The following is a 22,470-nucleotide window of genomic DNA, read 5'->3' as shown; positions in this document are numbered from 1 at the left end:
ATTGCTCAACAACATTTACACATAGCAACCTGGTTGTTGTGTTGAAACCGATGCTGTCATGCAAAGATAATTCAGTGGCAACATTTCAAAGGGGCGTAATTGCATTTGTAATACGTATTTCAACATTTTAAGCGGCGCCCTTTCAAACTAAAGCTTAACCGAGAAGATATTCCGGCAATGGAAAGACAATTGCACTTCCGTATAGCACGCTGCGAAACATTAGCAACCACATAATACGAATTCTGATGGACAATCACAAGAAGGATTCAGGACATTCCCAGAGGGATTCTGGACAATCCCTAGAAGACTTCGAACAATCTCTGGAAGGATTCCAGTCAATCGAAAGGGGGATTTATGACGGAGGGACTCTGAACTACCCTAGGGGTCATTCCAGACAACTATCAGAAAAGATTTCATACACTCTCAGTACGGTTTCCGGACAATATCGGAGGGGACTTCGGGCAAACTCAACAGGGATTTCAAGGAAATCCAAGGAAAGGACGATTTCAGTAAAAATTGAGGGGCATTCATGACAGTCCTGAGAAGATCCCAAACAATTCCAGAAAGGATTCAGTACAATTGAAGAGAAATTGCAGACAATCTCATGGCGGACTACTGTCATCCCAAATGGAGGATTCTGAACAATTCTAAGTAGCATGACAAACAAGAGATGAAGGAATTACTGCATTCCTTCGACGATCGATTATGTAAGTGTCGGAATATAATCATATATGAAGTTGGCCAAAACTAATCTATTGTGACTTGGGATGAACAGCTACATAAAAGACCACATTCGTCAATGTTCCATTTGTGCTAAATATGGATCATCACAACAACACCAGGCGACGAAAATTTAACCCGTTTCTGATCACAATTTTCAACTGTCATTTTCTAAGAGGGGAACAACGGAAGTTTCTAGTGACAGTTGACCATTACTCTGACTTTTTCTAGCGAAATTTTTTCCTGAGATTTATCGTAAATTTAATATTGCTGTTCACTGTACACCTCAATTATAAATAATTAGTAATGTTGAGTTTCCTTATGCCAGAAACTAATTCCACAGAACAAGAAGCCTCTTGCATCGATTTTGAGTATTAATTTTCATGAGCTAAAATAATCTTCTCATAATATAGGACAAATTCCAACTTCTTTGGTCTTGAAATCACACCACCACATCACGAAAAACTTCGAAGATCATCAATCCCTAGAAAACAAAAGAGGCCCCTGGCCTGGACAAAAGCAATGTAACTTGGATCTTTTAATACATGAAAACTTAATACTGCCGTTTTATGGACATCATGCTATATTGAAGTTGATAATCTGACGCCATGCTAAATTTTCTCATAATTGAAAATATTTAAAGCAAATATTCTATCAGACGGTGGTTGTTTCCAGAGCTTCTTATGATGAAAAATACGAGACTACTTTGTTAATTTTACAGCAAATATATTTACTCTGAGTACAGCTGTGTTGCCCCTTGCCATGGAAGCAAGACTAAATTTTGCAAATTTTGAGGTGGTTCTATAAAAGTGATTAATTGACTACATTTATGATGCCTCCGGAAACTGTTCCGGGACCAGCAGGTAGCCAATGTTGCTTAAGACAGTCTTGGCCTTCTTTGAAGGGTTCCCAGAACTTGTTCCGAGACCACCGGATGGCAACGCTAGATCGTGGTCCGGATCCGTAAATTGTACACGCACCAAGCCACGCACACATATTGAATGTAATCCTTTGCATGTGACATGTGTAATGAAGGGAGGCTACATAATCGAAAATTAAATCATCCATCAATACATACAGTATCAATTCTTCTGACTTGAACTTTATGAAAAGTGATTTCTTTTCCGCAATCCGGTACCATGCTTCCATCTGAACGGGTTTCGCATCCAGTGCTTTCACAGAAGTGGGGCTACAAAATGGTGAGTTGACAACCTGGAAGGAGCGGAATACCTAGCCCTGGTCCTCACAAGTTCCTACTTCACGCCTCCTCGAGTCATATGATAACAAAAGACTACCAGCTGAAACATGGACACAGCTGGGTGGCGTAGCCTGGGCAATGTTGCCAGTCCGGCAATAGCAAAGTGAAGAGGTGCGACGCGAACACTGGCGCGGTAACCATAGTACGGTGATAGAGGAAATGCTTCACCAAACCTGAGCGTCTGTTTATCATGGCGGTGCGGCTCAAAACGGCGTCTGTTCTCCATGTTAGGAGCGGCTGATCACCGTCCTAGTGCCAGCGTGGGACTCTAAACAGAGCTGTGCACGATGGTCCCCCGGCGAGACAGGGGTTGGGGCAGGCCCAACAAGCCACCCTGGAAAATAAAACAAAGTTGCAAATACTGAAGAAAAAATACGGATCGGAACAATCGGCACAGACCTACGCGACGAAGTAAGGACTACGATTAGAAACTCGGAACATGGAAATGCAAATCGCTCGGCTTCCCGGGTTGCGATAGGATAATCTATGACGAACTTCAACCACGCAACTTCGAAGTCGTAGCACTGCAGGAACTTTGCTGGACGGAACAAAAGGTATGGAAAAGCGGGCATCGAGCGGCTACTTTCTACCAGAGCTGTGGCACCACCAACGAGCTGGGAACCGGCTTTGTAGTGCTGGGTAAGATGCGCCAACGCGTGATTGGTTGGCAGCCGATCAACGCGAGGATGTGCAAGTTGAGGATTAAGGGCCGTTTCTTCAACTACAGTATCATCAACGTGCACTGCCCACACGAAGGGAGACCCGACGACGAGAAAGTAGCGTTCTATGCGCATGGATCAGGTGTACGACGGCTGTTCGCAACGGGACGTCAAAATCGTCATCGGCGACATGAACGCTCAGGTCCGCATACGTCACAATCGATCGAGATCAGCTATGGCAGATTATGCACGAGGACGGATTTCCGGACAAACTGACGCGATTGGTCAAGGCGACGATGGATCGAGTGATGTGCGTTGTTCAAGTATCGGGGACACTCTCGAGTCCCTTTGAATCTCGAAGGGGGTTACGGCAAGGTGATGGACTTTCGTGTCTGCTGTTCAACATCGCGTTAGAAGGTGTGATCAGAAGAGCTGGGATAGACACGAGTGGCACGATATTTAGGAAGTCCATCCAGCTCCTTGGCTTCGCCGATGACATTGACATTATGGCACGGAACTTTGAGATGATGGCGGAAACGTACATCAGACTGAAGGCTGAAGCTAGACGGATTGGACTTGCCATCAACGCATCAAAGACAAAATACATGAAAGGAAGAGGTTCTAGGGAAGACAATGTTAGCCTCCAACCCCGAGTTCAGATTGACGGTGACGAAATCGTGTATTTGGGCTCACTGGTGACCGCCGAAAATGATACCAGCAGAGAAATTCAAAGACGCATTATGGCAGGGAATCGTGCCTACTTTGGACTCCGGAGGACGCTCCGGTCGAATAAAATTCACCGCCGCACGAAGTTGACTGTCTACAAGACGCTGATCAGACCGGTGGTCCTCTACGGCCACGAGACCTGGACTATGCTCGTGGAGGACCAACGCGCCCTTGGTGTTTTCGAACGGAAGGTATTGCGTACCATCTACGGCGGAGTGCAGATGGATGACGGAACGTGGAGGAGGCGAATGAACCACGAATTGCACCAGCTGCTGGGAGAACCATCCATCGCCCACATTGCAAAAATTGGGCGACTACGGTGGGCTGGGCACGTCGTAAGAATGCCGCACGACGACCCAGTGAAAATGGTTCTAGAAAGCGACCCAACAGGAACAAGAAGAAGAGGCGCGCAGCGGGCAAGGTGGATCCACCAAGTAGAAGGTGACCTGCGGACCCTTCGCAGACTACGAGGCTGGCGAACTCTGGCCATGGATCGAGTAGAGTGGAGACGACTTCTTCGGACACCTTACCTGATTGGTAAGGTAAGGTAAGCTTTCACAAAAGTAGTGTATTTCGCGTTTCCATTTGGGAAGCTGGATTCAATAATATGCTTTCTTCGAGGCTTTATTTCAACGGATGTCCCCAGTTATTTGCTTTAAACCGCAACGACAACGCGAGCGAGCTGCAGGTAATGCACAAAACTCACCGAACCGAACAATGACGTGATCCACACCGACTGGTACAGGGGCATGAAGTAGTTCGCCTCTTCGTGGTGTGCCCTGGAAACGTTAATTATCGAACCCAAGGGAGAGATATTGCGGCTAAGCGAACTACAGCAGAGTAAGGACGCTGGAGCCCCATCCAGCTCGTCCCAGGAGGTCGATAAGCCCTGCACAAACACTCGTTGTGCAAAGACAGGAGTGACACCGGTCACATCTGTCCTGTTTGGCCCTGGACAGTTATCAGCAGGCTATCACGTCTGCTCTAGAACTCAGGCGAACAATTAACAGCGAACAACAAGAGGAAGGCCCTGCACAGCTGCTCACTGTGTAGTAGCGATCCTAGCAGCACGCTTGTCACTGAACAATTGTGGTTACTTGTGTGCCACTTATTCCAGTCACAATCAAGTTGCAGCAGCTTATTTCGATCGAAGTGTGTTGCTTGGGGAGTGTCACGTCTGGGCATTCTTCAGGATTATGAGAAAAACTTGGTTGTTGCTTACCAACAGCTCATGACACGCTGAAACCTAGCTTTAGCTCAGCGAAGTAACACCAAACTTCCACCATGGCGAACAGTCAAAAGGGAACCCGTTCGGATCAGTAACTTACACCCATCTTCGCGCGCTAAAATTACAACTAGTTTTAATCACTTTTGACTATGATATGGGGAACGTAGACCCATCGGGGGAATACCTGCTACACGCACAAAGCTTACGACCTACTAAATGCTATACGGTTTGTAATAATCTATATTCTCTAAAACTTACCAGAGCTGTTCGTTCGTCCGTGATTAAAATTGCACAATACCTTACCAGAGCTTACAAGCTACCAATGTCGTTGAACCGCTTCAGCTTCTCCGGGAAGTTGTCCTTGAACAGCACCGGATCCGCTCGGAACTCGACCGTCTTGAGCGGCATCGTCCCGTAGATCTCCGCAAACCGATTGATACAAGCGGATCGTTCCATCATGTGGTTCAGATCCGCCGACAGCATCTCGTTGTTGGTGCATTCCGGGCACTTGAACTTCTTCCTCGGGGCCACCTTGATGGGCGGCTTGTTGGTGATGTTGGCCACCAGGAAGTTCATGGCAATGTCCTCGCAGTTCATGTGTTCGTCGACCCAGTCCTTGATGTTGCCGGGCATGGCGTTGGTGTACATGTAGCTCCAGTACTTGTGATGGAATGCCGCCCCGGTCAGGACCATCGAGATCTGGTTGGTCCACTCGGATTCGTACCGCCAGCGGTTGGTGGCATTATCCCAGACGTGCGTCCGCGATGGGAAACCGACGATCCGATCGGGGAACTCGCGCCACACTTCGTAGCCAAAGTCCAGTTCATCGGCCGTCAGCATGACGATGTCGTCGTCGATGGTGAGGATTGCTTCGGTTTCGATCTCCTCGTACGGGTAGAATCTGTTCGAGAGCTTGTTTGCAGCCGTCTGGATGACTTTGAGCGGTTTTCCGATTTTGGGAAAGAGCGACGGATGCGGGGGCGACTTCTTCTGGTTGTTCCAGATGACTAGAATCTTTTGCAGGGAGGGGACGGTGGCCAGTTTCTGGATCAGGATGAACAGACTTTCGATTCGATCGTACGTTAGGATGACGGCGGTGAAGCCTTGAGATTTGGGTGCGATCAGTGGGAGGAACAGTGGGTTCTGAGTGGAGTGCTGCGTCTTGGCCACGTTCCAGTGCATGTAGGTTTTGCTGAGATGTGGGAAAATGCGATCGTTTAGCTGATCCAGCGTGGTCAGGATGATCTTTTCCAGGCTGGAAAAGTACCGATCGTAGATGTATGCTCCGTGAGTTCGAAGCTCCTGGATGCGTTCTTTGGAGACGGCTTTGAGGGTGGTGATCACGGAGTGAAGGTTGTTCTCGTAGATTCGGATCGAGATTAGGTCCCAATCCAGGATGTCGCTGAAAGGCAGAATCAAGTTGTCAGCCATTATCACAGGGATGCAACCGGCTGCCAAGACGTCCATCAGGGTTGGCTGGGACAGGCGGACTCCCCGGGCAATCAAGCAGAATTGACCGCTTTCCAGTACGCTCGGGTACTCGTACTCATTGCCTTGAGGGAAATTACAGCGGATGTCTTTCATGGTTTTGAGCAGTTCTTCCGGACTGCTTGCGGTTTCCACGGGTCGGGACGTATCGAAACTTTCCTCCGCTTTAACCGTCGTCGTCGGACAGCGCTGCAGCAAGAGGATGTCGTTCGGGAAATCGTACGTCAGTTCCTGCATGATTCGATATTGGCGTTGGAAGATATTCAATTGGGACGATACCAGCAGGAACTTTCGGTCCGAATGCATCGGATTGAGCTGGAGGTGTTCCAGAATGGAACTGTACATGGGCATGGGTAGATCGAAGCCCGATCGGAACGACCAACTGTCGAAGCCGGACCCGAGGATCATTGCCCGATCGGTGTTTACGTCCAAAACCGTGTTGTAGTCCGGTGCCGATCCGGAAATAAAATTGAACAGGATGTGGTTCTCTCCGTTTTCCCAGCTGGAAAGATAGTTCGATGAGAAGTAATTCCAGATAGAAATGTATAGAAAATAATTACTAAGGAAGCGAAGCCAGCGCTTTGCCGACTAGATTCACATCGATCCTGTTCTGATTCAGAGTATCCAGCGTCGGAACGAACAGACACGCTTCGTTCGGATTCGCCGTGTAGTACGGACTGTTGACGATCGTCTTCAGAATGGTGTAGAACTCCTTCGTCAGTTGGAAGGCCTGCTTCCGCGAGTCCGCATCGACATACTCTTTCAACGGATAAACGTAGATCGATATACGTTCCTGCTGCTCCTCGGCCCACAAGCCAGCAGCGCTCCCTCCCGCAGCACCACCTCGCTGTCCACAACGATACACATTGAAGCAATCCCAGAAGGAACAGTTTCTGTTCCGCGCCCGTGCCAACTCGGCATCCTTGTCCAGCACGATCTGCGGAATGTCCACCAGGTCCAGCGAAAGTCGCTCGCTGTCCGCCTCCGAGACCGAACTGCCGCCGAACCAGAGCGCCAGCAGCACCAGCGCCCCGACGAATGCTATCAGATAGCGATTAAAATCACTTTTCGGCACTATCGCCTGCTTTATGGCACTGCATTTGATCGGAATCGACATGGCGGGGACGCTGTTATTCACATTTTTCATAGGAATTTTGTATTTTTTCACGGGGAACCGATTTAGATTTTTGATCCGTGTGTGTAAACAACAATGGAATTATTCAGTCAGAACTTTTTTCCCCACTTGACAGCCGATGCGTGACTGGCATCGGTAAACAACAACTGGGACACCGTGAGCGCACTCCATCGCTTCGAAGCGTTTGTTATGACAGTTTCGACAAGATTAAACAGAAAAAAGTTTGCATTGATTTGTTGGCAACGTGCGTGTTTGGAAAAGTTAATCGAAAATAAGTCGAATTTGGCTGTGGAAAAATGAACCAACTGGATAAAAAAGAACCGGTGCAGGCGATCCTGATCGGTGATGGATTCAACGATTGTTTCGTTCCGTTCACGGATCGCAAACCGCTGGTAAGTGTAAACGCCTATTTACCGGTGCCTAGCCCGAAAAAGACTCGCTAAAGTTGCTGTTTTGTTTACCATTGCATCATCTCAAGGAAGCAGGAAGATTTCAAAGATTCGGATCATTGCGAGGTGTGAAGAAGTATTAATTCTTTAAAGAAGCACGCTCCTTCCCCCCCTTAGAGCGTTATGTACTTAATCGATGCTTCAGGACAGTATCACACTTAAAAGTAATACATACCTATTACCGAACTGAAAATTCAGCAAGTAACCAACTTCAGCTTAAGTACCAATGCTTCTATCAGGGCCGGCTAAATTTTGGTGTTTTCTGGGAGAAGTTTCAAAGCGAAGTTCCTGGAACTTCAAGTCAAAGTTCAGTGCACTTCAACTGCGGGTTTCTAAGTATTACTACGACGGAATTCTTAATAGTTGCCCCCGTGCTATTCAGTTTTCTACGTTCGGTAATGGTGGCCTGCATGATATGGGTATGATAAATGTATCCGTCACTGTGCCTTTCCACATTATTGTTTATTGTTTATTGAAAAATTCAACTGACAATTATTATCTAAATGAATAAAACTTAAACTAAATAGTTACGGTCAACGGTACGGAAAAGGCCAAGTAGCCGATGACGAAACACGTCAGCTGATACATTGAAGTCGAACATATGGAAAAAGTTGTTGAATTGCCGGCTGATTGCTCGAATGAGCTCGTGTTGTGTATAATTCCGGCTCCGTGGTTCCAAAAACAGAAAGTCGCGTTGACGAAGAGACCTCTCAGGGGCATACATATTTAGCTGTGGCAGCAGTGTTGGACAGTCAGCAGCTTTCCAGCGAACATAGCTTTAGCGACCGTCCGTCTCACCTCTAATGGCTAGATTCCCAGGCGACGGCAACGCTCCTTGTACGGTGGCAAGTTCGTTGGGTCACGCCAGTTGAGGAAACGAAGAGCATATCTCACAAACTTGCGTTGAACGGATTCAATTCTAGTGATCCAGCTAGCATGGAAAGGGCACCAAACAACTGAACTTGACTCCAATAAGGATCGCACAAGCGAGCAGTAGAGTGGCCTGAGGCATAGCGGGTCACGGAACTCGTCGGCAATTTTGAAAATAAAGCCCAATTGTCGATTAGCTCTGGAGATGATGTCATTGTAGTGGATTCTGAAAGTGAGTCTGCAGTCCAAGGTAACGCCGAGATCCTTTATGTGCTCTACACGAGCAAGACAGCGTCCGTCGAGAACAGTCAAACATGGTTGGTTCGATTTTTCGGTGATAGGAAATAATGTTACATTTTTCTATGCTTATGCATATGGTATCAGCAAGGCGACGTCGTTTAAAAAGATCGAAAATAGCGGTCCTAGGTTACTGCCTTGCGGGACTCCCGAGTTGTTTGAGCGATACATAGCGATTCACCAAGTAAGATCTGAACCAATCCACAGCAGTTGACGAGATGCCAAGTATCTCCAGCTTGGCCAGCAAGATATTATGGTCCACCGTGTCAAATGCAGCTTTTAGATCCATATACGCAGTATCGACTTGCCATCCTGAATCCATGCATCGCAGACAGTTAGAAGTGAACTGCACCAGGTTCGTGGACACGGAGCGCTTCGGGTAGAAACCGTGTTGTTCTGTATCGATATAATTTTTGCAGCGTGCGAACAGAGCACCATTTATGATAATCTCGAACAGTTTTGAACAGGCACACAGGGAGGTGATTCCACGATTATTTTGTACACTGGGAACAGATAAGAAGGTTTCCAGCGGTAGGGGAACTCACATTGCTGTGCCGAGAGATTGAATAGCCTCGCAAGTGGAAGGCAGAGATTGGCTACACAACGTTTTAGAACTGATGACGGAATGCCGTCAGGTCCGGCGGCGAACGAGAGCTTCAGTTTGCGTGTTGCGGCTATCACCATGTCTTCTGAAATGCGCGGAATAACGAAACTCACGTGGCATCCCAACAGTAGCGTCCAGCACTTGTGTTGGCGAAGCGGAGAAATCGTGGAACACTTGCTTAAAATGACGAGCAAACAAGTCGCATTTTTCTCTTTCACTATTAGCCGAGTCATTCCCGAGAAACATGGAACAAGGCAACCCGGATTCCTTCCGTTTGGAGTTGACAAACGACCAAAAACTTTTCGGATTCGTGCGTCTCACGTGTCGATTATAGAGAAAACGATTGTAATTTCGATAACTGCGACTCGCAAAATTGAACAGTCGTTTGTAGTACGGCGAGCGAGAGTTACAATACTTTCGGAGGGCGGCAGAGCGTTGACGTTTTAGTACGCGTAGGCGTGGGTTAGACCATGCAGGCTTTAGCGGAGGTCGTCGAGCTGGGACAATGCGGAAAATAGCATCTTCCAGTGCAGCACTGCAAAAATCCACTGCATCATTCACGCTAGTGGCAGTTTCGATAAATTGCCAATCAATGTCCTCAAGCGCATTGTTCAATGCAACATAATCAGCTCGGCGAAAGTCCCAAGAGTAGCACTCAGATGACGGCGTAAAAACAATCGGCGGAGGTAAACTAAATGACGCCGAGAGCGGGATGATCGGCATCTAGATCAATCAGTGGTTCGACCGGCAAGGATACAGAAGTGCTCGGTAATGCAGAATCATTTGCCAGGACAAGATCTAGCTGTAGTGAACTCGTCTAAACCTCACTTGGAGAGTGAGAGCTCTGAAGAGAATGAGTCCCACAAAGGGAAGTTGAGTATGTAAAGGAACAAGAGAAATATACGAATTCAGAACTTGTTAGACAACCCACCAAACTAGACGTGTTTACTTTAGTGTCGACGAGGTGAAATAGTTTTTTTTTCCAAGTATTTTTATAAGTTTAAAAAGTGGAAAAGTATTTAATTTATTGCGTGCATGAGAAGAAATTGAACCTTTGAAGTGAATTTTGCGAGGAATTTTGCGAACCATCTGGTGAAGATTTGGTGTGGCTTGGAGTAAAACCAGTAAAACTGCATGTAAACTCGGCGTAAGTTATTTCTTTTGTGTGGGAGAACAAAAGATTTTGATGTGCCAAGAGCATTCTTTTTCTATTTCCCTTTTTAATCGCTAAATGTTGTTCTGAGACCAAGCTGTTTAGCTTTTGTGTTGCATTTTAATCCAGAACAAAATTAATCGGCATTTTGTGAATTTCTTTGAACAAAAGAAAAATCGCCATTTTGTATTACTAAATGATTAAATTTCGCCACTTAAAGGGGAAATTCCCGCCATTTTGTACGGTTACAATGCATCTTTTGTGATTAAAGGTTCTACAATTTTTCCTCTCATTTTATCATACAGCACCTTGTTTTTTGGAGAAAGACAAAGCGCCCAACACTACACAAGCTATTATCGCGATTCTCACAAATTCGTACCGATCTCACCACCACTGTTGCATTGAACCGGTTGGCCCGATTCAGTTCAGCTGTCAGACGTCAGTGAGAAGAACGTGTGAAGAGAGTCTCATCAAGTGCAAGTGGAAACAGCATCATTGTTGCATCTGCATGCGTACACCAGTGGAATTTGGTGGCGTGACCTCTACGACCGGCTTAGGAATCGAAGGTTTTCGAAAGGAGGAATTGCGAGATTGAGAAATTTCGCCAGTGAATGTTTTGCAGAGCCCGCTGGTCTTGCTGTTGTTGCTTGCTGGAACCGCGGTTGCTGCTGGAAGTGCTGTTGCTGCTTGAATTGCTGTTGCTGCTGGTTGGAATTGCTGGATCGTCGTTCGATTGCAGTGATCGATCCGCTGCTGTTGGATGTTGCTTGCTGGCTGATTGGATTCACGGTGTTGTTTGCTGGATTGGATTTGGATCGTTTGGTGGAGCCTATTTTTGCCGAGTGGAGGAACCGTTAGTGTTTTGTGTTTGGTTTAGAAACCAAACCGTATCAGGTATGTGATTTAATTTTTATATTTTATTTTGTTCTTGTTTATTGCTAAACAACTTAATTCATGAAGTGTTTTTTTAAATGAAACATCGTTTTTTTTAAACTGCGACATTTATTTATTTTTTTTTCTCAAATAAATTTTGTGAAAAAATTTCACTGTTTCATTGAAAGGATGTCGACTGCTGCTACTGAGCCATACCTACCGGGTTCTATCCCGTTTGTTGAATACCTTGAACAGCTGCATTGGGTTTTTAAAGCGAATGAATATTTAGATGAAAAGTACAAGACAAAATTTTTAGCTGTTTGCGGTCGGGAAGTTTATTCTGACTTAAAGAAACTTTTTCCTGGTCAAGACTTTGAGCAGTTGAATTACAAACAAATAATTGATGAACTGAAGAAGCATTACGATAAGACCGACTCCGACGTTATACACAGTTACCGTTTTTGGACAAGGAAGCAGGGTAGGAATGAAACTTCTGAAGAATTTGTTTTGAACGTCAAAGTTTTAGCTGAGTTATGCAATTTTGGAACATTTAAAGAGCGAGCGATCAGAGATGTTTTGGTGATCGGGGTTTATGATCAAAATCTTCAAAAGCGTTTGTTTGATGAAGAAGATTTGACGGCTGCAAAAGCAGAGCGGATTATTTTGAGCCAAGAATTGGCAGCTAACAACTCGAATGGTGAAGAATGATAATGAAAACAGATCTGGTGTTATTGCAAGATTAGGTCGCAGACCTGACCGGTTTGATTCTAGGCGTAGACCTGATCGGTCTGCTTCTAGGCAAAGAGATAGGAGTGTTAGTCGAAGCAATGATAGAAATCGCTCATTTTCATCCAGGAGTAGATACGATGATAGAAGAAGAACGCATTCTGGGAAGCCGACATTTTTATGTTCTTTTTGTAAGAAAAAAGGACACACTAGGAAATATTGCTACCGATTAACAGGGAAGAGCCCGCGTAAAGATTTCCGGAGTGTTAAGTTTGTAGATTCGCCTAAACTTCCTATTTCAGAAACTTCAGGTCTTTTTAAACGTCTTAAAAAGGATTTGAATTCGGATAGTGAGGAGGATACAAGCATGAATTGCATGATGATCTCCTCAATAAATAGAATAAATGAGCCGTGCTATGTTGAAGCTACTATACAAAGAAAGAGATTGACTATGGAGGTCGATTGTGGATCGGCAGAAAGTGTAATATCCGAGGAACTGTTCTTGAGAAACTTTAAAAACGTAGCAATTGAACAGTGCAATAAAAAGCTAGTTGTGATAGACGGTAAAAAGCTTAAAGTTCTTGGGAAAGCGGAAGTCCAGGTGCAGCTAGGAAACAGAACGAAACAACTTAATTTGATTATCCTACGTTGTGAGAACGATTTTGTGCCGCTTATGGGGCGAACATGGCTTGACATTTTTTACTCTGGATGGAGAAACACTTTTAGTAGCCCAGTTACTCAGCTAGAACAAATCAACGCACTCAAGGATGAAAAATTAGTTGACGGGATAAAAAGTCTCCCTCGGCGGCAGGATCATTTCTGCTCATAGGCGCCAGATCAAGGCACCAATACATTTTCGCCGGAAAACGAAGAGAAGTGACGTTTTCCAAGGAGAGAATTTAGTTGAACCAGCACCAGCACAACAAAACGATTGTAACATTAGAACTAGCAAAAGAAAACGAAACCAGGATGAAGAATACTTCGGGGAAGATGCGGAATCAGAACCAGAATTTTATGGTTTCGCTGCTGATTCGTTTATCTACAGGGAGGAAGAACCCCTATCGAATGAATCGACTGAACTACCACAATTTTCGCAACCTGTGGAATCGATTAGAAAATCTAAGAGAAAACATAAGAAGTGAAGAAAAGAAGATTTTCACTATTATTAATAGTATCGAACATTGTTTTAAATCAATTCAAATTTAGTAAATTTTTGAATAAGCAATTCAAATATTTGACAGAACCTTCTGTTTTCGATTTATGAGTTTTTTTTAAGTGGATTAAAAGCTATTGAATTTACAAGTATTTATTCAATTAAAGTATTTTGTATTCCAAACTTAAGGAAGGAGGAGTTGTAGTGAACTCGTCTAAACCTCACTTGGAGAGTGAGAGCTCTGAAGAGAATGAGTCCCACAAAGGGAAGTTGAGTATGTAAAGGAACAAGAGAAATATACGAATTCAGAACTTGTTAGACAACCCACCAAACTAGACGTGTTTACTTTACTAGCAAACGTCCATTTCGGTTCGGAAAAGTATTCACTTGGGTGAACCCGTAAAAGTTAAAACCGTCCAAAAGAGCACAGCAAGCAACCGGCATATGCGAAAGTAGTGGATCAATTAATGGTGTGCCACTGTCTGTAAATCGCCACTGCAGACCAACTTGATTGTAGTCACCAAATACGAAAGCGGGAGAGCAGGGACTTAATTGTGACGAAATTGAGCCTAATGATTCCACATGCTCACGGATGATCGTGCAGTCGTTTTTGTGGTCGGGAGGCAGGTGGATTGCGCCTACACTAAGCTTGCTTTGTGGAAGTTCAACGACAATCCACTGCTGTTCTAGTTGACTGGAAATGGGTGACGTACTTACGTAGCTGGCTAGTCTAGTAGATAAAGGGTGATACGGTCAAAATTTGACCTCGATAAAGGCATTGTCGCCTGTTACTGCTTTAGAACCACCAACAAGTGGTTTGCTAGTGAGCGAGCCTTCATCGCGGCGCCGTTTTAATGGCGGTTGACGCATGAAATTGGAGTTTGTCGGAGTTGTCAATGCGATTCGTTTCGATAGCTGAGCGATCTGCTATTCTTGCTTAACCATTTCCTTTCTAAGCTCAGCGTGTGCGATTGCCTGTCTCTCGGTGATAGAATTAATCACACTGCCAAACGGCGAGACGGCAGTTTTAAACAATATTCAAAAAAGCCTTATTCAGCTTTGTGCCGCCGCACTTTAGGTGAATCATCCTGTCGCAAAAAGCCATGCAGGAGACGGATTCTTCATTGCCTTTAACTGGTTTAGCGCATTGGTCACAGGCGGAAGTCATGCTGACTCAGTTTCCAAAAGTGATTTAGAAACAGCGGTGGAGATGCTCTAATACGCAAACAGGAATTGGATTCTCAAGATCGCCCAATGCTAGTCTGATATCGACAATAACACAACAGTATACACTAAAGAGCCTAAATTTATAAAGAGGCGACATGTCAAAATTGGAACAATCGATTGTCTGTCAAAGTCATAGGAAAAGTCATTCCAATCGAGCAGAAGACCTGTCAAATGGATAAGATGTCGTCTCTTTGTAAATTCAGGCTCTTTAGTATACACTACAATTAAAGAGCCTAAATTTATAAAGAGGCGACATGTCAAAATTGGAACAATCGATTGTCTGTCAAAGTCATAGGAAAAGTCATTCCAATCGAGCAGAAGACCTGTCAAATGGATAAGATGTCGTCTCTTTGTAAATTCAGGCTCTTTAACTACAATATGTCCGATTGGATAACTTTTTCACTGTTTTCACAACACAAAATATGCTCTAATTAGACGATTATCGCAACGAACTGCACTTTCCACTAACAACCAGTACAATATTACAGGTACATATACCGAACGGAAAAAAACGAATAACGATAGCCGGTGTGATAAAAAATCGACAAATTTAGCAGCGCACAATCACGACGATGTGAATAACAACAACTGTCAATGTTCCTAACTGGAGGTTCGGATTTTCACCCCTCCCTTTCCGTCTGCCAGGAACAGGGGAAAATGGAACAACATACGCCCTCCAGTTAGTGTCAAAGACCACAGAAGTACTTGCATCGCTGTGATGCGTCAATCGCGGCTCAAAACCTATTTTGCATTACGAATGTATGACCGGAATAAACAATACAGCATAAAATATGACCATCAAACAAAAAAAAACGGCCATTGGTAAAAGGAGTTGAGCACCAATACTGTAGGACCTCGTCACATAATCCCCTTTATTCTGCGAGGCACGGGACTCTGATTTCCACTGACGTCCTTGGGGTCTGGTAGCTTTTCCACCTTAATAGCGAATCTGACATGCATTGCTCTAGATCAAATCTGTCTGTTTAACATGCTACAAAGAGGTCCTACTTGCATGTGATCTCTCAAGAACATTCAATCATTGTTATAGCTGTCTATTGGCTTTTCTTCTCATTCCAGTCGCTCCTGCCGCTGGTCAACGTTCCGCTGCTGGACTACTCGCTGGAGTCGCTGAACCGATCCGGCGTCGAGGAGGTCATCCTCTTCTGCAGCAACCAGGTGGATCAGGTGAAGGCGCACGTCAAGGCGCGCCAGGATGCCGGCTGCAGCTGGTCCATCGGGATGTCGGTGTCAATTGTTAGCTCCGAGGGATGCCGCTGTATGGGTGATGCCCTGAGGGATCTGGACGCCAAGGGCCTGATGCGGGGAAACTTCATTCTGATGGGCGTGGATACGGTGACGAATGCCAATCTGGCGGCCATACTGGAGGAGCATAAGCGCACGGCGAAGATGGACAAGGGAGCGGCCATGACGGTGGTTTATAAGGAGGGCGTTCCGCAGCAGCGAACGGGGAATCAAGTTATGATAGCGATGGATAAGAACAGCAAACGGTTGTTGTTTCATCAGCGGCTTAAGCCGCTGCATAAAGAGCGGAATTTCGTAATTCCGCTGGAGATTCTAACTCAGAACAAGGACGTCACGTTGCGGCATGGACTGGTGGATCCGCAGATTGCAGTCTGCAGCATTACGGCACTGCCGTTGTTTTCCGATAATTTTGATTTTTTGACACGGGATGACTTCGTGAAGGGACTGCTGATTAACGAGGAGATCCTGGCCAGTACGATCTATGTGAGCGTGTTGCCGAGCGAGGAATACGGAGTTAAGGTGAACAATTGGCAGAGCTATCAGATCGTCAGCCGGGACGTGGCCAATCGCTACGTTTATCCGCTGGTTCCGGATATGGGAGTGTGCGGCAACGTGTTGAGGTACTCATTCTGTAGGAACAACATCTATCGACATCGGGATATTAGGCTTGCCAGGGGAAGCGTACTTAAGGCGGATGTGGTGATTGGAGAGAAGTGCGAGGTGGCGGAGAAAACGGTCGTGGAGAATTCGGTACTCGGAAGTGGGTGTAAGATTGGTAAGAACTGTCGTATTACGAACAGTTTCCTGATGGACGGGGTGGAGGTTGGGGACGGGTGTGAATTGGATCATTGCATCGTTGGAGATAGAGCCAAGGTAGGACCGAGCTGCGTGCTGAGCAACGGCTGCATTCTGGGAGAAGGAGTAGAATTGCCCAAGGGAACGAAAATCTCGAAGGTTACACTTCAGTCTTCGAATCCGGAGGATGATTGGACCGAAGGATCGAAGAAGATTGGAGAACACGCATACACAATTCCGGATGGCAATGAGGATAACGAAGATATGCCAGATTCTGAGGATGAAGACGATCAGAACGCATTCAATCATGTGATGCGACTGAGTCGATTGGAGAGAACTCAGACACCGTCCGTCTACAGCAGTTCGTCGGAGGAAGGTGAATCTCGGGCCATGTCTCCAATTCAGGAGGACGCGAACATTTTCCTGTCGGAAGTGCTGGAATCACTCAAGCGTGGCTATTCGGAAAAATCGAACCCGGACTATTTAATTCTGGAAATCAATTCGTCCCGGTATGCGTACAACATGTCCCTGGCGGAGGTGAACTTTTACGTGGTGAAGGCCATCCTGCAGCTGTTGGTGATGCAGGAGAATGCCGCCAAGCATTTCGTGACCAGTTTGAACCAGCTGTTGACCTACTTCGGATCGGTGTTCAAGAACTACATCCGCGGGCGGGATGCCATGATGGACTGTATGAAAGCCCTGGAGGAAACGTGCGAACAGGATGAGTTGATTTGCAGTAAAGTGGCCCAGGTGGTTCACTATCTGTACGAGAAGGATTACATCACGGAGGAGGTCATTCTGGAGTGGCACGAAGAGCTAGAGGACGGCCCGGATGCAACGGTGAAGAAGAGCCTCGCCAAGTTGGTGGAATGGCTGATGCAGTCCAGTGAGGAGGAGGATGATGATGACGATGATGAAAGCGAGTAAGTGTAGGTGTTTAATAATAAAGCTGTGTTGGTAATAATTAAACGATGATTACTTTTGAATTTAGAGAAATGCCTTGAAAGTAGATTGTCCAGGAGATGGCGCTAGCAAAACAATGTTTTCCGATCGACGTAAATTCCCCCCCCCATCAGAAAGCGACATGCTCCCGCTCGTCAGTTGGCACTTGAAATTGATGACTTTGTTTGGGAAACCAACACGTCTCAACTACATTTCCACCTTCGCTTGATTTTCTTTCAATTAAACGCACGCTTTTGGAATGGTCAGAATCGATTTTATTCCCCGCGGTTTCGGATGGAGTTTTCCGTTTAGAAAAACTCCCCCAGCAGCGTTATCCTCTGCAGGAAGGGTTGTGCCCGACACGTCAGCAGTGCGTAATTACTGGCCCAGGAACTGTTCCGGTAGTGTCCGCTTTCCTTAATCCTACCGAGCAGCGCCTGCGGATCCAGTTTGGCCTTCTGGTAGACCTTGGTCTTGAACATGTTCTGCACGAATTCCGTAATCGTATTGTTCAAACCTTGTTGGTGATGTGGAAGATGATGTTCGCCACCGACCGTCGGTGGTATCACCTCCATCCCATCACCACTGCCCACGGAGCTGTTCTCGGAAAAGAACCTCTTCGCCGAATTCATTTCCTCGTCTTCTTCTTCAGTGGTGGCAGGTGTTGATGCCGTTGGTGGTTGTGGTGGCGGTGTAGCAGACTGTTCCGGAATTTCCGTTTCTCCGGTCGTCACATCCTGGTGCTGTTCCCGCTGACTGTCGTTCAGCTTGACCTGCGCCGTTGAACTCTTATCGTCCGGATCTCTGGCCGAAGATGTTAGCTTGATGGTAGTCATCCGTTCCGGATCGTCCACGGATGCTGTCGGAGTCGGTGAAACCGGTTCCACCGGAACAACCAAGCTATCATCGTTAGTCGTTTTGTTGGTCGAGGATTCGTTCTGTTGATTCTTCAGGGATTCCCGTGCTCGGTTGAATGCTTCTTCGAGTCGCTTCTTGGTCAACGCCTGACGAGCTTCGGCTAGCTTTGCACCTAGTTCTTCCAGTACAGCTGCCGGGATGGAATCCTCCAGCTGAGCTTCCACTACGGAAATAGTCTCCACCGTGGATTCCTCTGGTGGTTTCAACTCTGCACCGGCGGTAGCTTCTCGGGTTCGACTGAGATCCAGTCGATCGCCGGCGTACTTCTCCCTACTGTAATCAGCAAAGAGATTCTGCTGAGGAAGATCGTGGCAGCAGCGAAGCATGGCTGGATCGATCGGATGGGCTTCGGTATTGAAGATGTAGCCACCGGCATCGATGATGCATTCGCCATAGGTCGTATTGATCACCGTCCCCACGCGACCGTCGTTGTGAATGAAATTATCCGGATCGAACAGAAGGTACAGATATTTGGTCGTTTCTGCCAGGAAGAACGATTCCATTCGATCTTCCTTGTGATGGTCCCGGACATTCTTTATCGTAGCATAGCCACAGGGCGTCTTGGCACTGTGTTCTATGCTACGCAGAATGTCCTCACCAACTTCCAACAGGTAAGGATCACCGGTCGCCCGATAGAGATACATCACCGATTCGATCAGTTCCGGTCTCAGAGGATAATTCTCCCGATTGGCTCCGGCTTCCGCGTTCGGAATGTTGTAAAACTCCGGAAGAAAGCCGTACTGCTTCCAAACGGTATGGTAATTGTGCAATGTCTTCATGGCGACGCTTGTGTCCCCAAACAAACTCAGCACTCCAGGCCAGTACGCTTCCAGTGATTGGAACACCGGAAGCGTAACCTGACCTTTGTTCATGCTGACCCAAACGTGCCAATCATCCCTCTTCAGGTACTTATCGATCGCTTTTCGACCCTCGTTGAACATGTGCATCAGATCCGGTTTATTGAGCATGATGGCTCCTTTGACCAGGTACTCGTAGTAGGAATCGACACCCGCCCCGATGCCAGCATCCTGAGCCGTCCACCGACCCGTCTGAACATCAATATGATTCCCAAACAGCCCAATCGACGACCGATGATTGTACAACCCGTACAGCGCATTTAAGGCCACTTCTTCGTAGATCGGATCGCCCGTCAGTCGACTCAACGCTCCAAACTCCACAATGAACGTGCCGATTCCTGCCGTACAAGTCACGCTCGTTTCCCCGTACGGCACACCGTACTTCAGATTGACCGTCCCGTACGGCATCCCAGTCCTGGTATCGAACGCCGGTAGCAATCTCTTTGCCACGTCCTCCGCTAGTCTCAGCAACGGTCCATTACAGGGCCAACCCGGTTCCAGTTCCACTCCCGCCTTGTGACTCATCATGTGGGCACTTACCAATCCACCCACAATGCGGATGTTCGTCTCGAACACCGACACATTGATGTCACTGTCGAAGGACTTCTGCTCCAGCAGTCCCACCACTCGTCGGAACTCGGAATAGTTTCCCATCACGGCAAGCGTATCCAACGCGTCGACCAGCGTTAGCGAGTAGCTGCCCCAAGTGTCCACTCCGTCGCAGGACAGGGGCCGCAGTTCGTCGTATTTGCTCGCATACCGGAGATACCCGTCGTAGGCATGCTGGAACATTGCTCGGACCTCCTCTCTGCGGAATGAGATAAACAAACCACGTCACGGCACCTCAGGGCGTCCGAAATAAATAATGCCAACATTTACCGTAATCGAATCATGTCCTGTTTGGTGTACTTCCGGAGGCCAGAAGCAACACTGATGATAGCGGCATATAAACACACAAACAGGAGAACATTTTTAGCCGGATGATGCGGATTTCGCATAGTTTTGGTACGGTGAAAATTTAGGATGAAAATTCGATGCGATTTTTGTTGGACACGACACCGCTAATAAACACTGCGAGATTCTTTTTATCGCACTTTCTTCTGCCGATTTGGGACGGGAGAGAACTGTCAACGAGAGGATCAAAACAAAACAAACTCAAAGAGAGAAAGTCAGCTGAGCGTTTGTGCGATCACGCTAACTTCAAAGTTCCCATTAATGAGTAATATTTTACCCTTTTTAAAAGTGGCTTAACTCATGAAATGAGTAAAACCGAGTTTATTTATTAATGAATATCCCGCATAAACGCGAACCATAAATTGACCTTACCTTAAATGGTTTAAAATTGTTTATAATCCCTGCTAAACTTTAACTGAAATGGTTATGGAACTTTACATGAACGTTTAATGATAAAGTTTCAACCTTATGTATTATGGTTTTTTGGAACTGGACCTTACAAATAATGGGTTGTTAAGAACCATTACCATTCCAAATTCTTGTTTTCTCCATACATTTTCAGAAAGAGAACTATATAAGAACGTTTTTACTTATGATTTGAGAACATTAATGGTAATGGTTATGGTAGTCAGTAAGGTCCATTAATGGTTTTGTATTATCGCTCAACTTTACGTGGAATATATCGTGAATTGGTAATCAGTAAATTACAGGCAACCAATTCGCGATATATTCCACATAAAGTTGATCGATGTTACAAAACCATTCGTGGACCTTACTGACTACCATAACCATTACCATTAAAGTTCTCAAACCATAAGTTAAAAGGTTCTAATATAGTTCTCTTTCCGAAAATGTATGGAGAAAACAAGAATTTGGAACGGTAATGGTTCTTAACAACCCATTATTTGTAAGGTCCAGTTCCAAAAAACCATAATACATAAGGTTGAAACTTTATCATTAAACGTTCATGTAAAGTTCCATAACCATTTCAGTTAAAGTTTAGCAGGGATTATAAACAATTTTTAACCATTTTAGGTAAGGTCAATTTATGGTTCGCGTTTATGCGGGATTCGACTAGTACTTCATGAAATGGGTATTTCTTTTATCCTTCGTGTTTTTTTGGCAATGAATAAAAAGTACCCATTATTTTAATCACTTAGGGCTCATAACTAACATTAACTGGCATATAAGATCATCAAATCGCTTTATTTATTTGAATGCTGAAACAATGTCACATTCAACACTCCAAAGCATTAAAAAAAGTCTACCGCTTGTGCTGAGCTGGGAGTAAGGGATTTTTGTATCGATAACTTTTGCGTCCTATTCTCCTCCTGTTACTTTGGCTTACTGATGTATATTGGCATGAAATCCTGTAAAATCATCTCGTACAGCTTTCCAGGGATGACAAATTAGGATGGATGGGGGCCATCAAAGCTATAAATGATTGCTATATTGAGCCACAATTGCGGTTTAAGAATAAAGGGTGATACGGTCAAAATTTGGTCAATATCAACTTGACGTATTTCTTTCAATTTTGCATTTAAAAAACCTGAACACCCCTCATTTTGATGGTGTGTGTGTGTAAAATGTTGCTCCTATTTTGATTTTGGAATTCACTCTTCAGTTGTCAAAATGCCGTCCAAGCAAGAAGAGCAGCGTATCAAAATTTTGCTCGCGCATCGCAAAAATCCGAGCTACTCGCACGCAAAGTTGGCAAAATCGCTAAAAGTTGCCAAATCAACCGTTACAAATGTAATTAAAGTGTTTGGGGAACGTTTGTCGACAGCCAGGAAGTCTGGATCGGGGGGAAATCGAAAACCGGAAGCCGCTGAGACGACAAAGAGAGTTGCCGGTAGTTTCAAGCGAAACCCTAACCTCTCTCTCCGAGATGCCGCAAATAAGCTGGGTGTATCATCTACAACCGTGCATCGAGCCAAAAAACGAGCCGGATCGACTTACAAGAAGGTAGTGACTCCAAATCGCGATGATAAACAAAATACGACGGCCAAAGCGCGATCCCGGAGGCTGTACACGACGATGCTGACGAAGTTTGACTGCGTGGTAATGGACGATGAAACCTACGTCAAAGCCGACTACAAGCAGCTTCCGGGACAGGAGTTTTATACGGCAAAAGGAAGGGGAAAGGTAGCAGATGTTTTCAAGCACATGAAACTG

General features: G+C 45.8%; 3 protein-coding genes across 3 annotated transcripts; 1 reads left to right on the top strand and 2 right to left on the bottom strand.

Moving 5' to 3' along the window:
* Window positions 1-4,707: 4,707 nt before the first annotated feature.
* On the bottom strand, window positions 4,708-7,314 carry sotv (exostosin glycosyltransferase sotv). Its single transcript, XM_065236361.1, has 2 exons — window positions 6,640-7,314; window positions 4,708-6,581 (listed from the first exon to the last, which is right to left on the bottom strand). The coding sequence occupies exons 1-2, from the start codon at window positions 7,224-7,226 to the stop codon at window positions 4,901-4,903; spliced, it is 2,268 nt and encodes a 755-aa protein (XP_065092433.1). The 5' UTR covers window positions 7,227-7,314; the 3' UTR covers window positions 4,708-4,900.
* Window positions 7,315-7,483: 169 nt separating this feature from the next.
* On the top strand, window positions 7,484-17,593 carry eIF2Bepsilon (eukaryotic translation initiation factor 2B subunit epsilon). The gene is made up of 2 exons (XM_065236372.1): window positions 7,484-7,606; window positions 15,644-17,593. The coding sequence occupies exons 1-2, from the start codon at window positions 7,511-7,513 to the stop codon at window positions 17,549-17,551; spliced, it is 2,004 nt and encodes a 667-aa protein (XP_065092444.1). The 5' UTR covers window positions 7,484-7,510; the 3' UTR covers window positions 17,552-17,593.
* Window positions 17,594-17,818: 225 nt separating this feature from the next.
* Window positions 17,819-20,406, bottom strand: Edem1 (ER degradation-enhancing alpha-mannosidase-like protein 2). The gene is made up of 2 exons (XM_065236346.1): window positions 20,221-20,406; window positions 17,819-20,149 (listed from the first exon to the last, which is right to left on the bottom strand). The coding sequence occupies exons 1-2, from the start codon at window positions 20,337-20,339 to the stop codon at window positions 17,875-17,877; spliced, it is 2,394 nt and encodes a 797-aa protein (XP_065092418.1). The 5' UTR covers window positions 20,340-20,406; the 3' UTR covers window positions 17,819-17,874.
* Between the last annotated feature and the right edge of the window lie 2,064 nt (window positions 20,407-22,470).

This window comes from Ochlerotatus camptorhynchus, unplaced genomic scaffold (genome assembly GCF_037179485.1).
Source record: "Ochlerotatus camptorhynchus isolate MF236.1 unplaced genomic scaffold, CSIRO-AGI_Acam_v1.1 ptg000550l, whole genome shotgun sequence".
Classification (NCBI taxonomy): Eukaryota; Metazoa; Arthropoda; class Insecta; order Diptera; family Culicidae; genus Ochlerotatus; species Ochlerotatus camptorhynchus.
Note: the sequence above shows the minus strand (reverse complement) of the source record. Positions and strands in the feature narration are given on the sequence as shown.

Excerpts from the sequence above, each read along its gene's own strand:
- eIF2Bepsilon (XM_065236372.1), top strand. The coding sequence starts at position 7,511 with ATGAACCAACTGGATAAAAAAGAACCGGTGCAGGCGATCCTGATCGGT. Across the intron at positions 7,607-15,643 it reads TCACGGATCGCAAACCGCTG|TCGCTCCTGCCGCTGGTCAA; the intron begins GTAAGTGTAAAC and ends TTCTCATTCCAG.
- Edem1 (XM_065236346.1), bottom strand. The coding sequence starts at position 20,339 with ATGCGAAATCCGCATCATCCGGCTAAAAATGTTCTCCTGTTTGTGTGT. Across the intron at positions 20,150-20,220 it reads CAGGACATGATTCGATTACG|AGAGGAGGTCCGAGCAATGT; the intron begins GTAAATGTTGGC and ends CTCATTCCGCAG.
- sotv (XM_065236361.1), bottom strand. The coding sequence starts at position 7,226 with ATGAAAAATGTGAATAACAGCGTCCCCGCCATGTCGATTCCGATCAAA. Across the intron at positions 6,582-6,639 it reads GCGCTGGCTTCGCTTCCTTA|CTGGGAAAACGGAGAGAACC; the intron begins GTAATTATTTTC and ends CTATCTTTCCAG.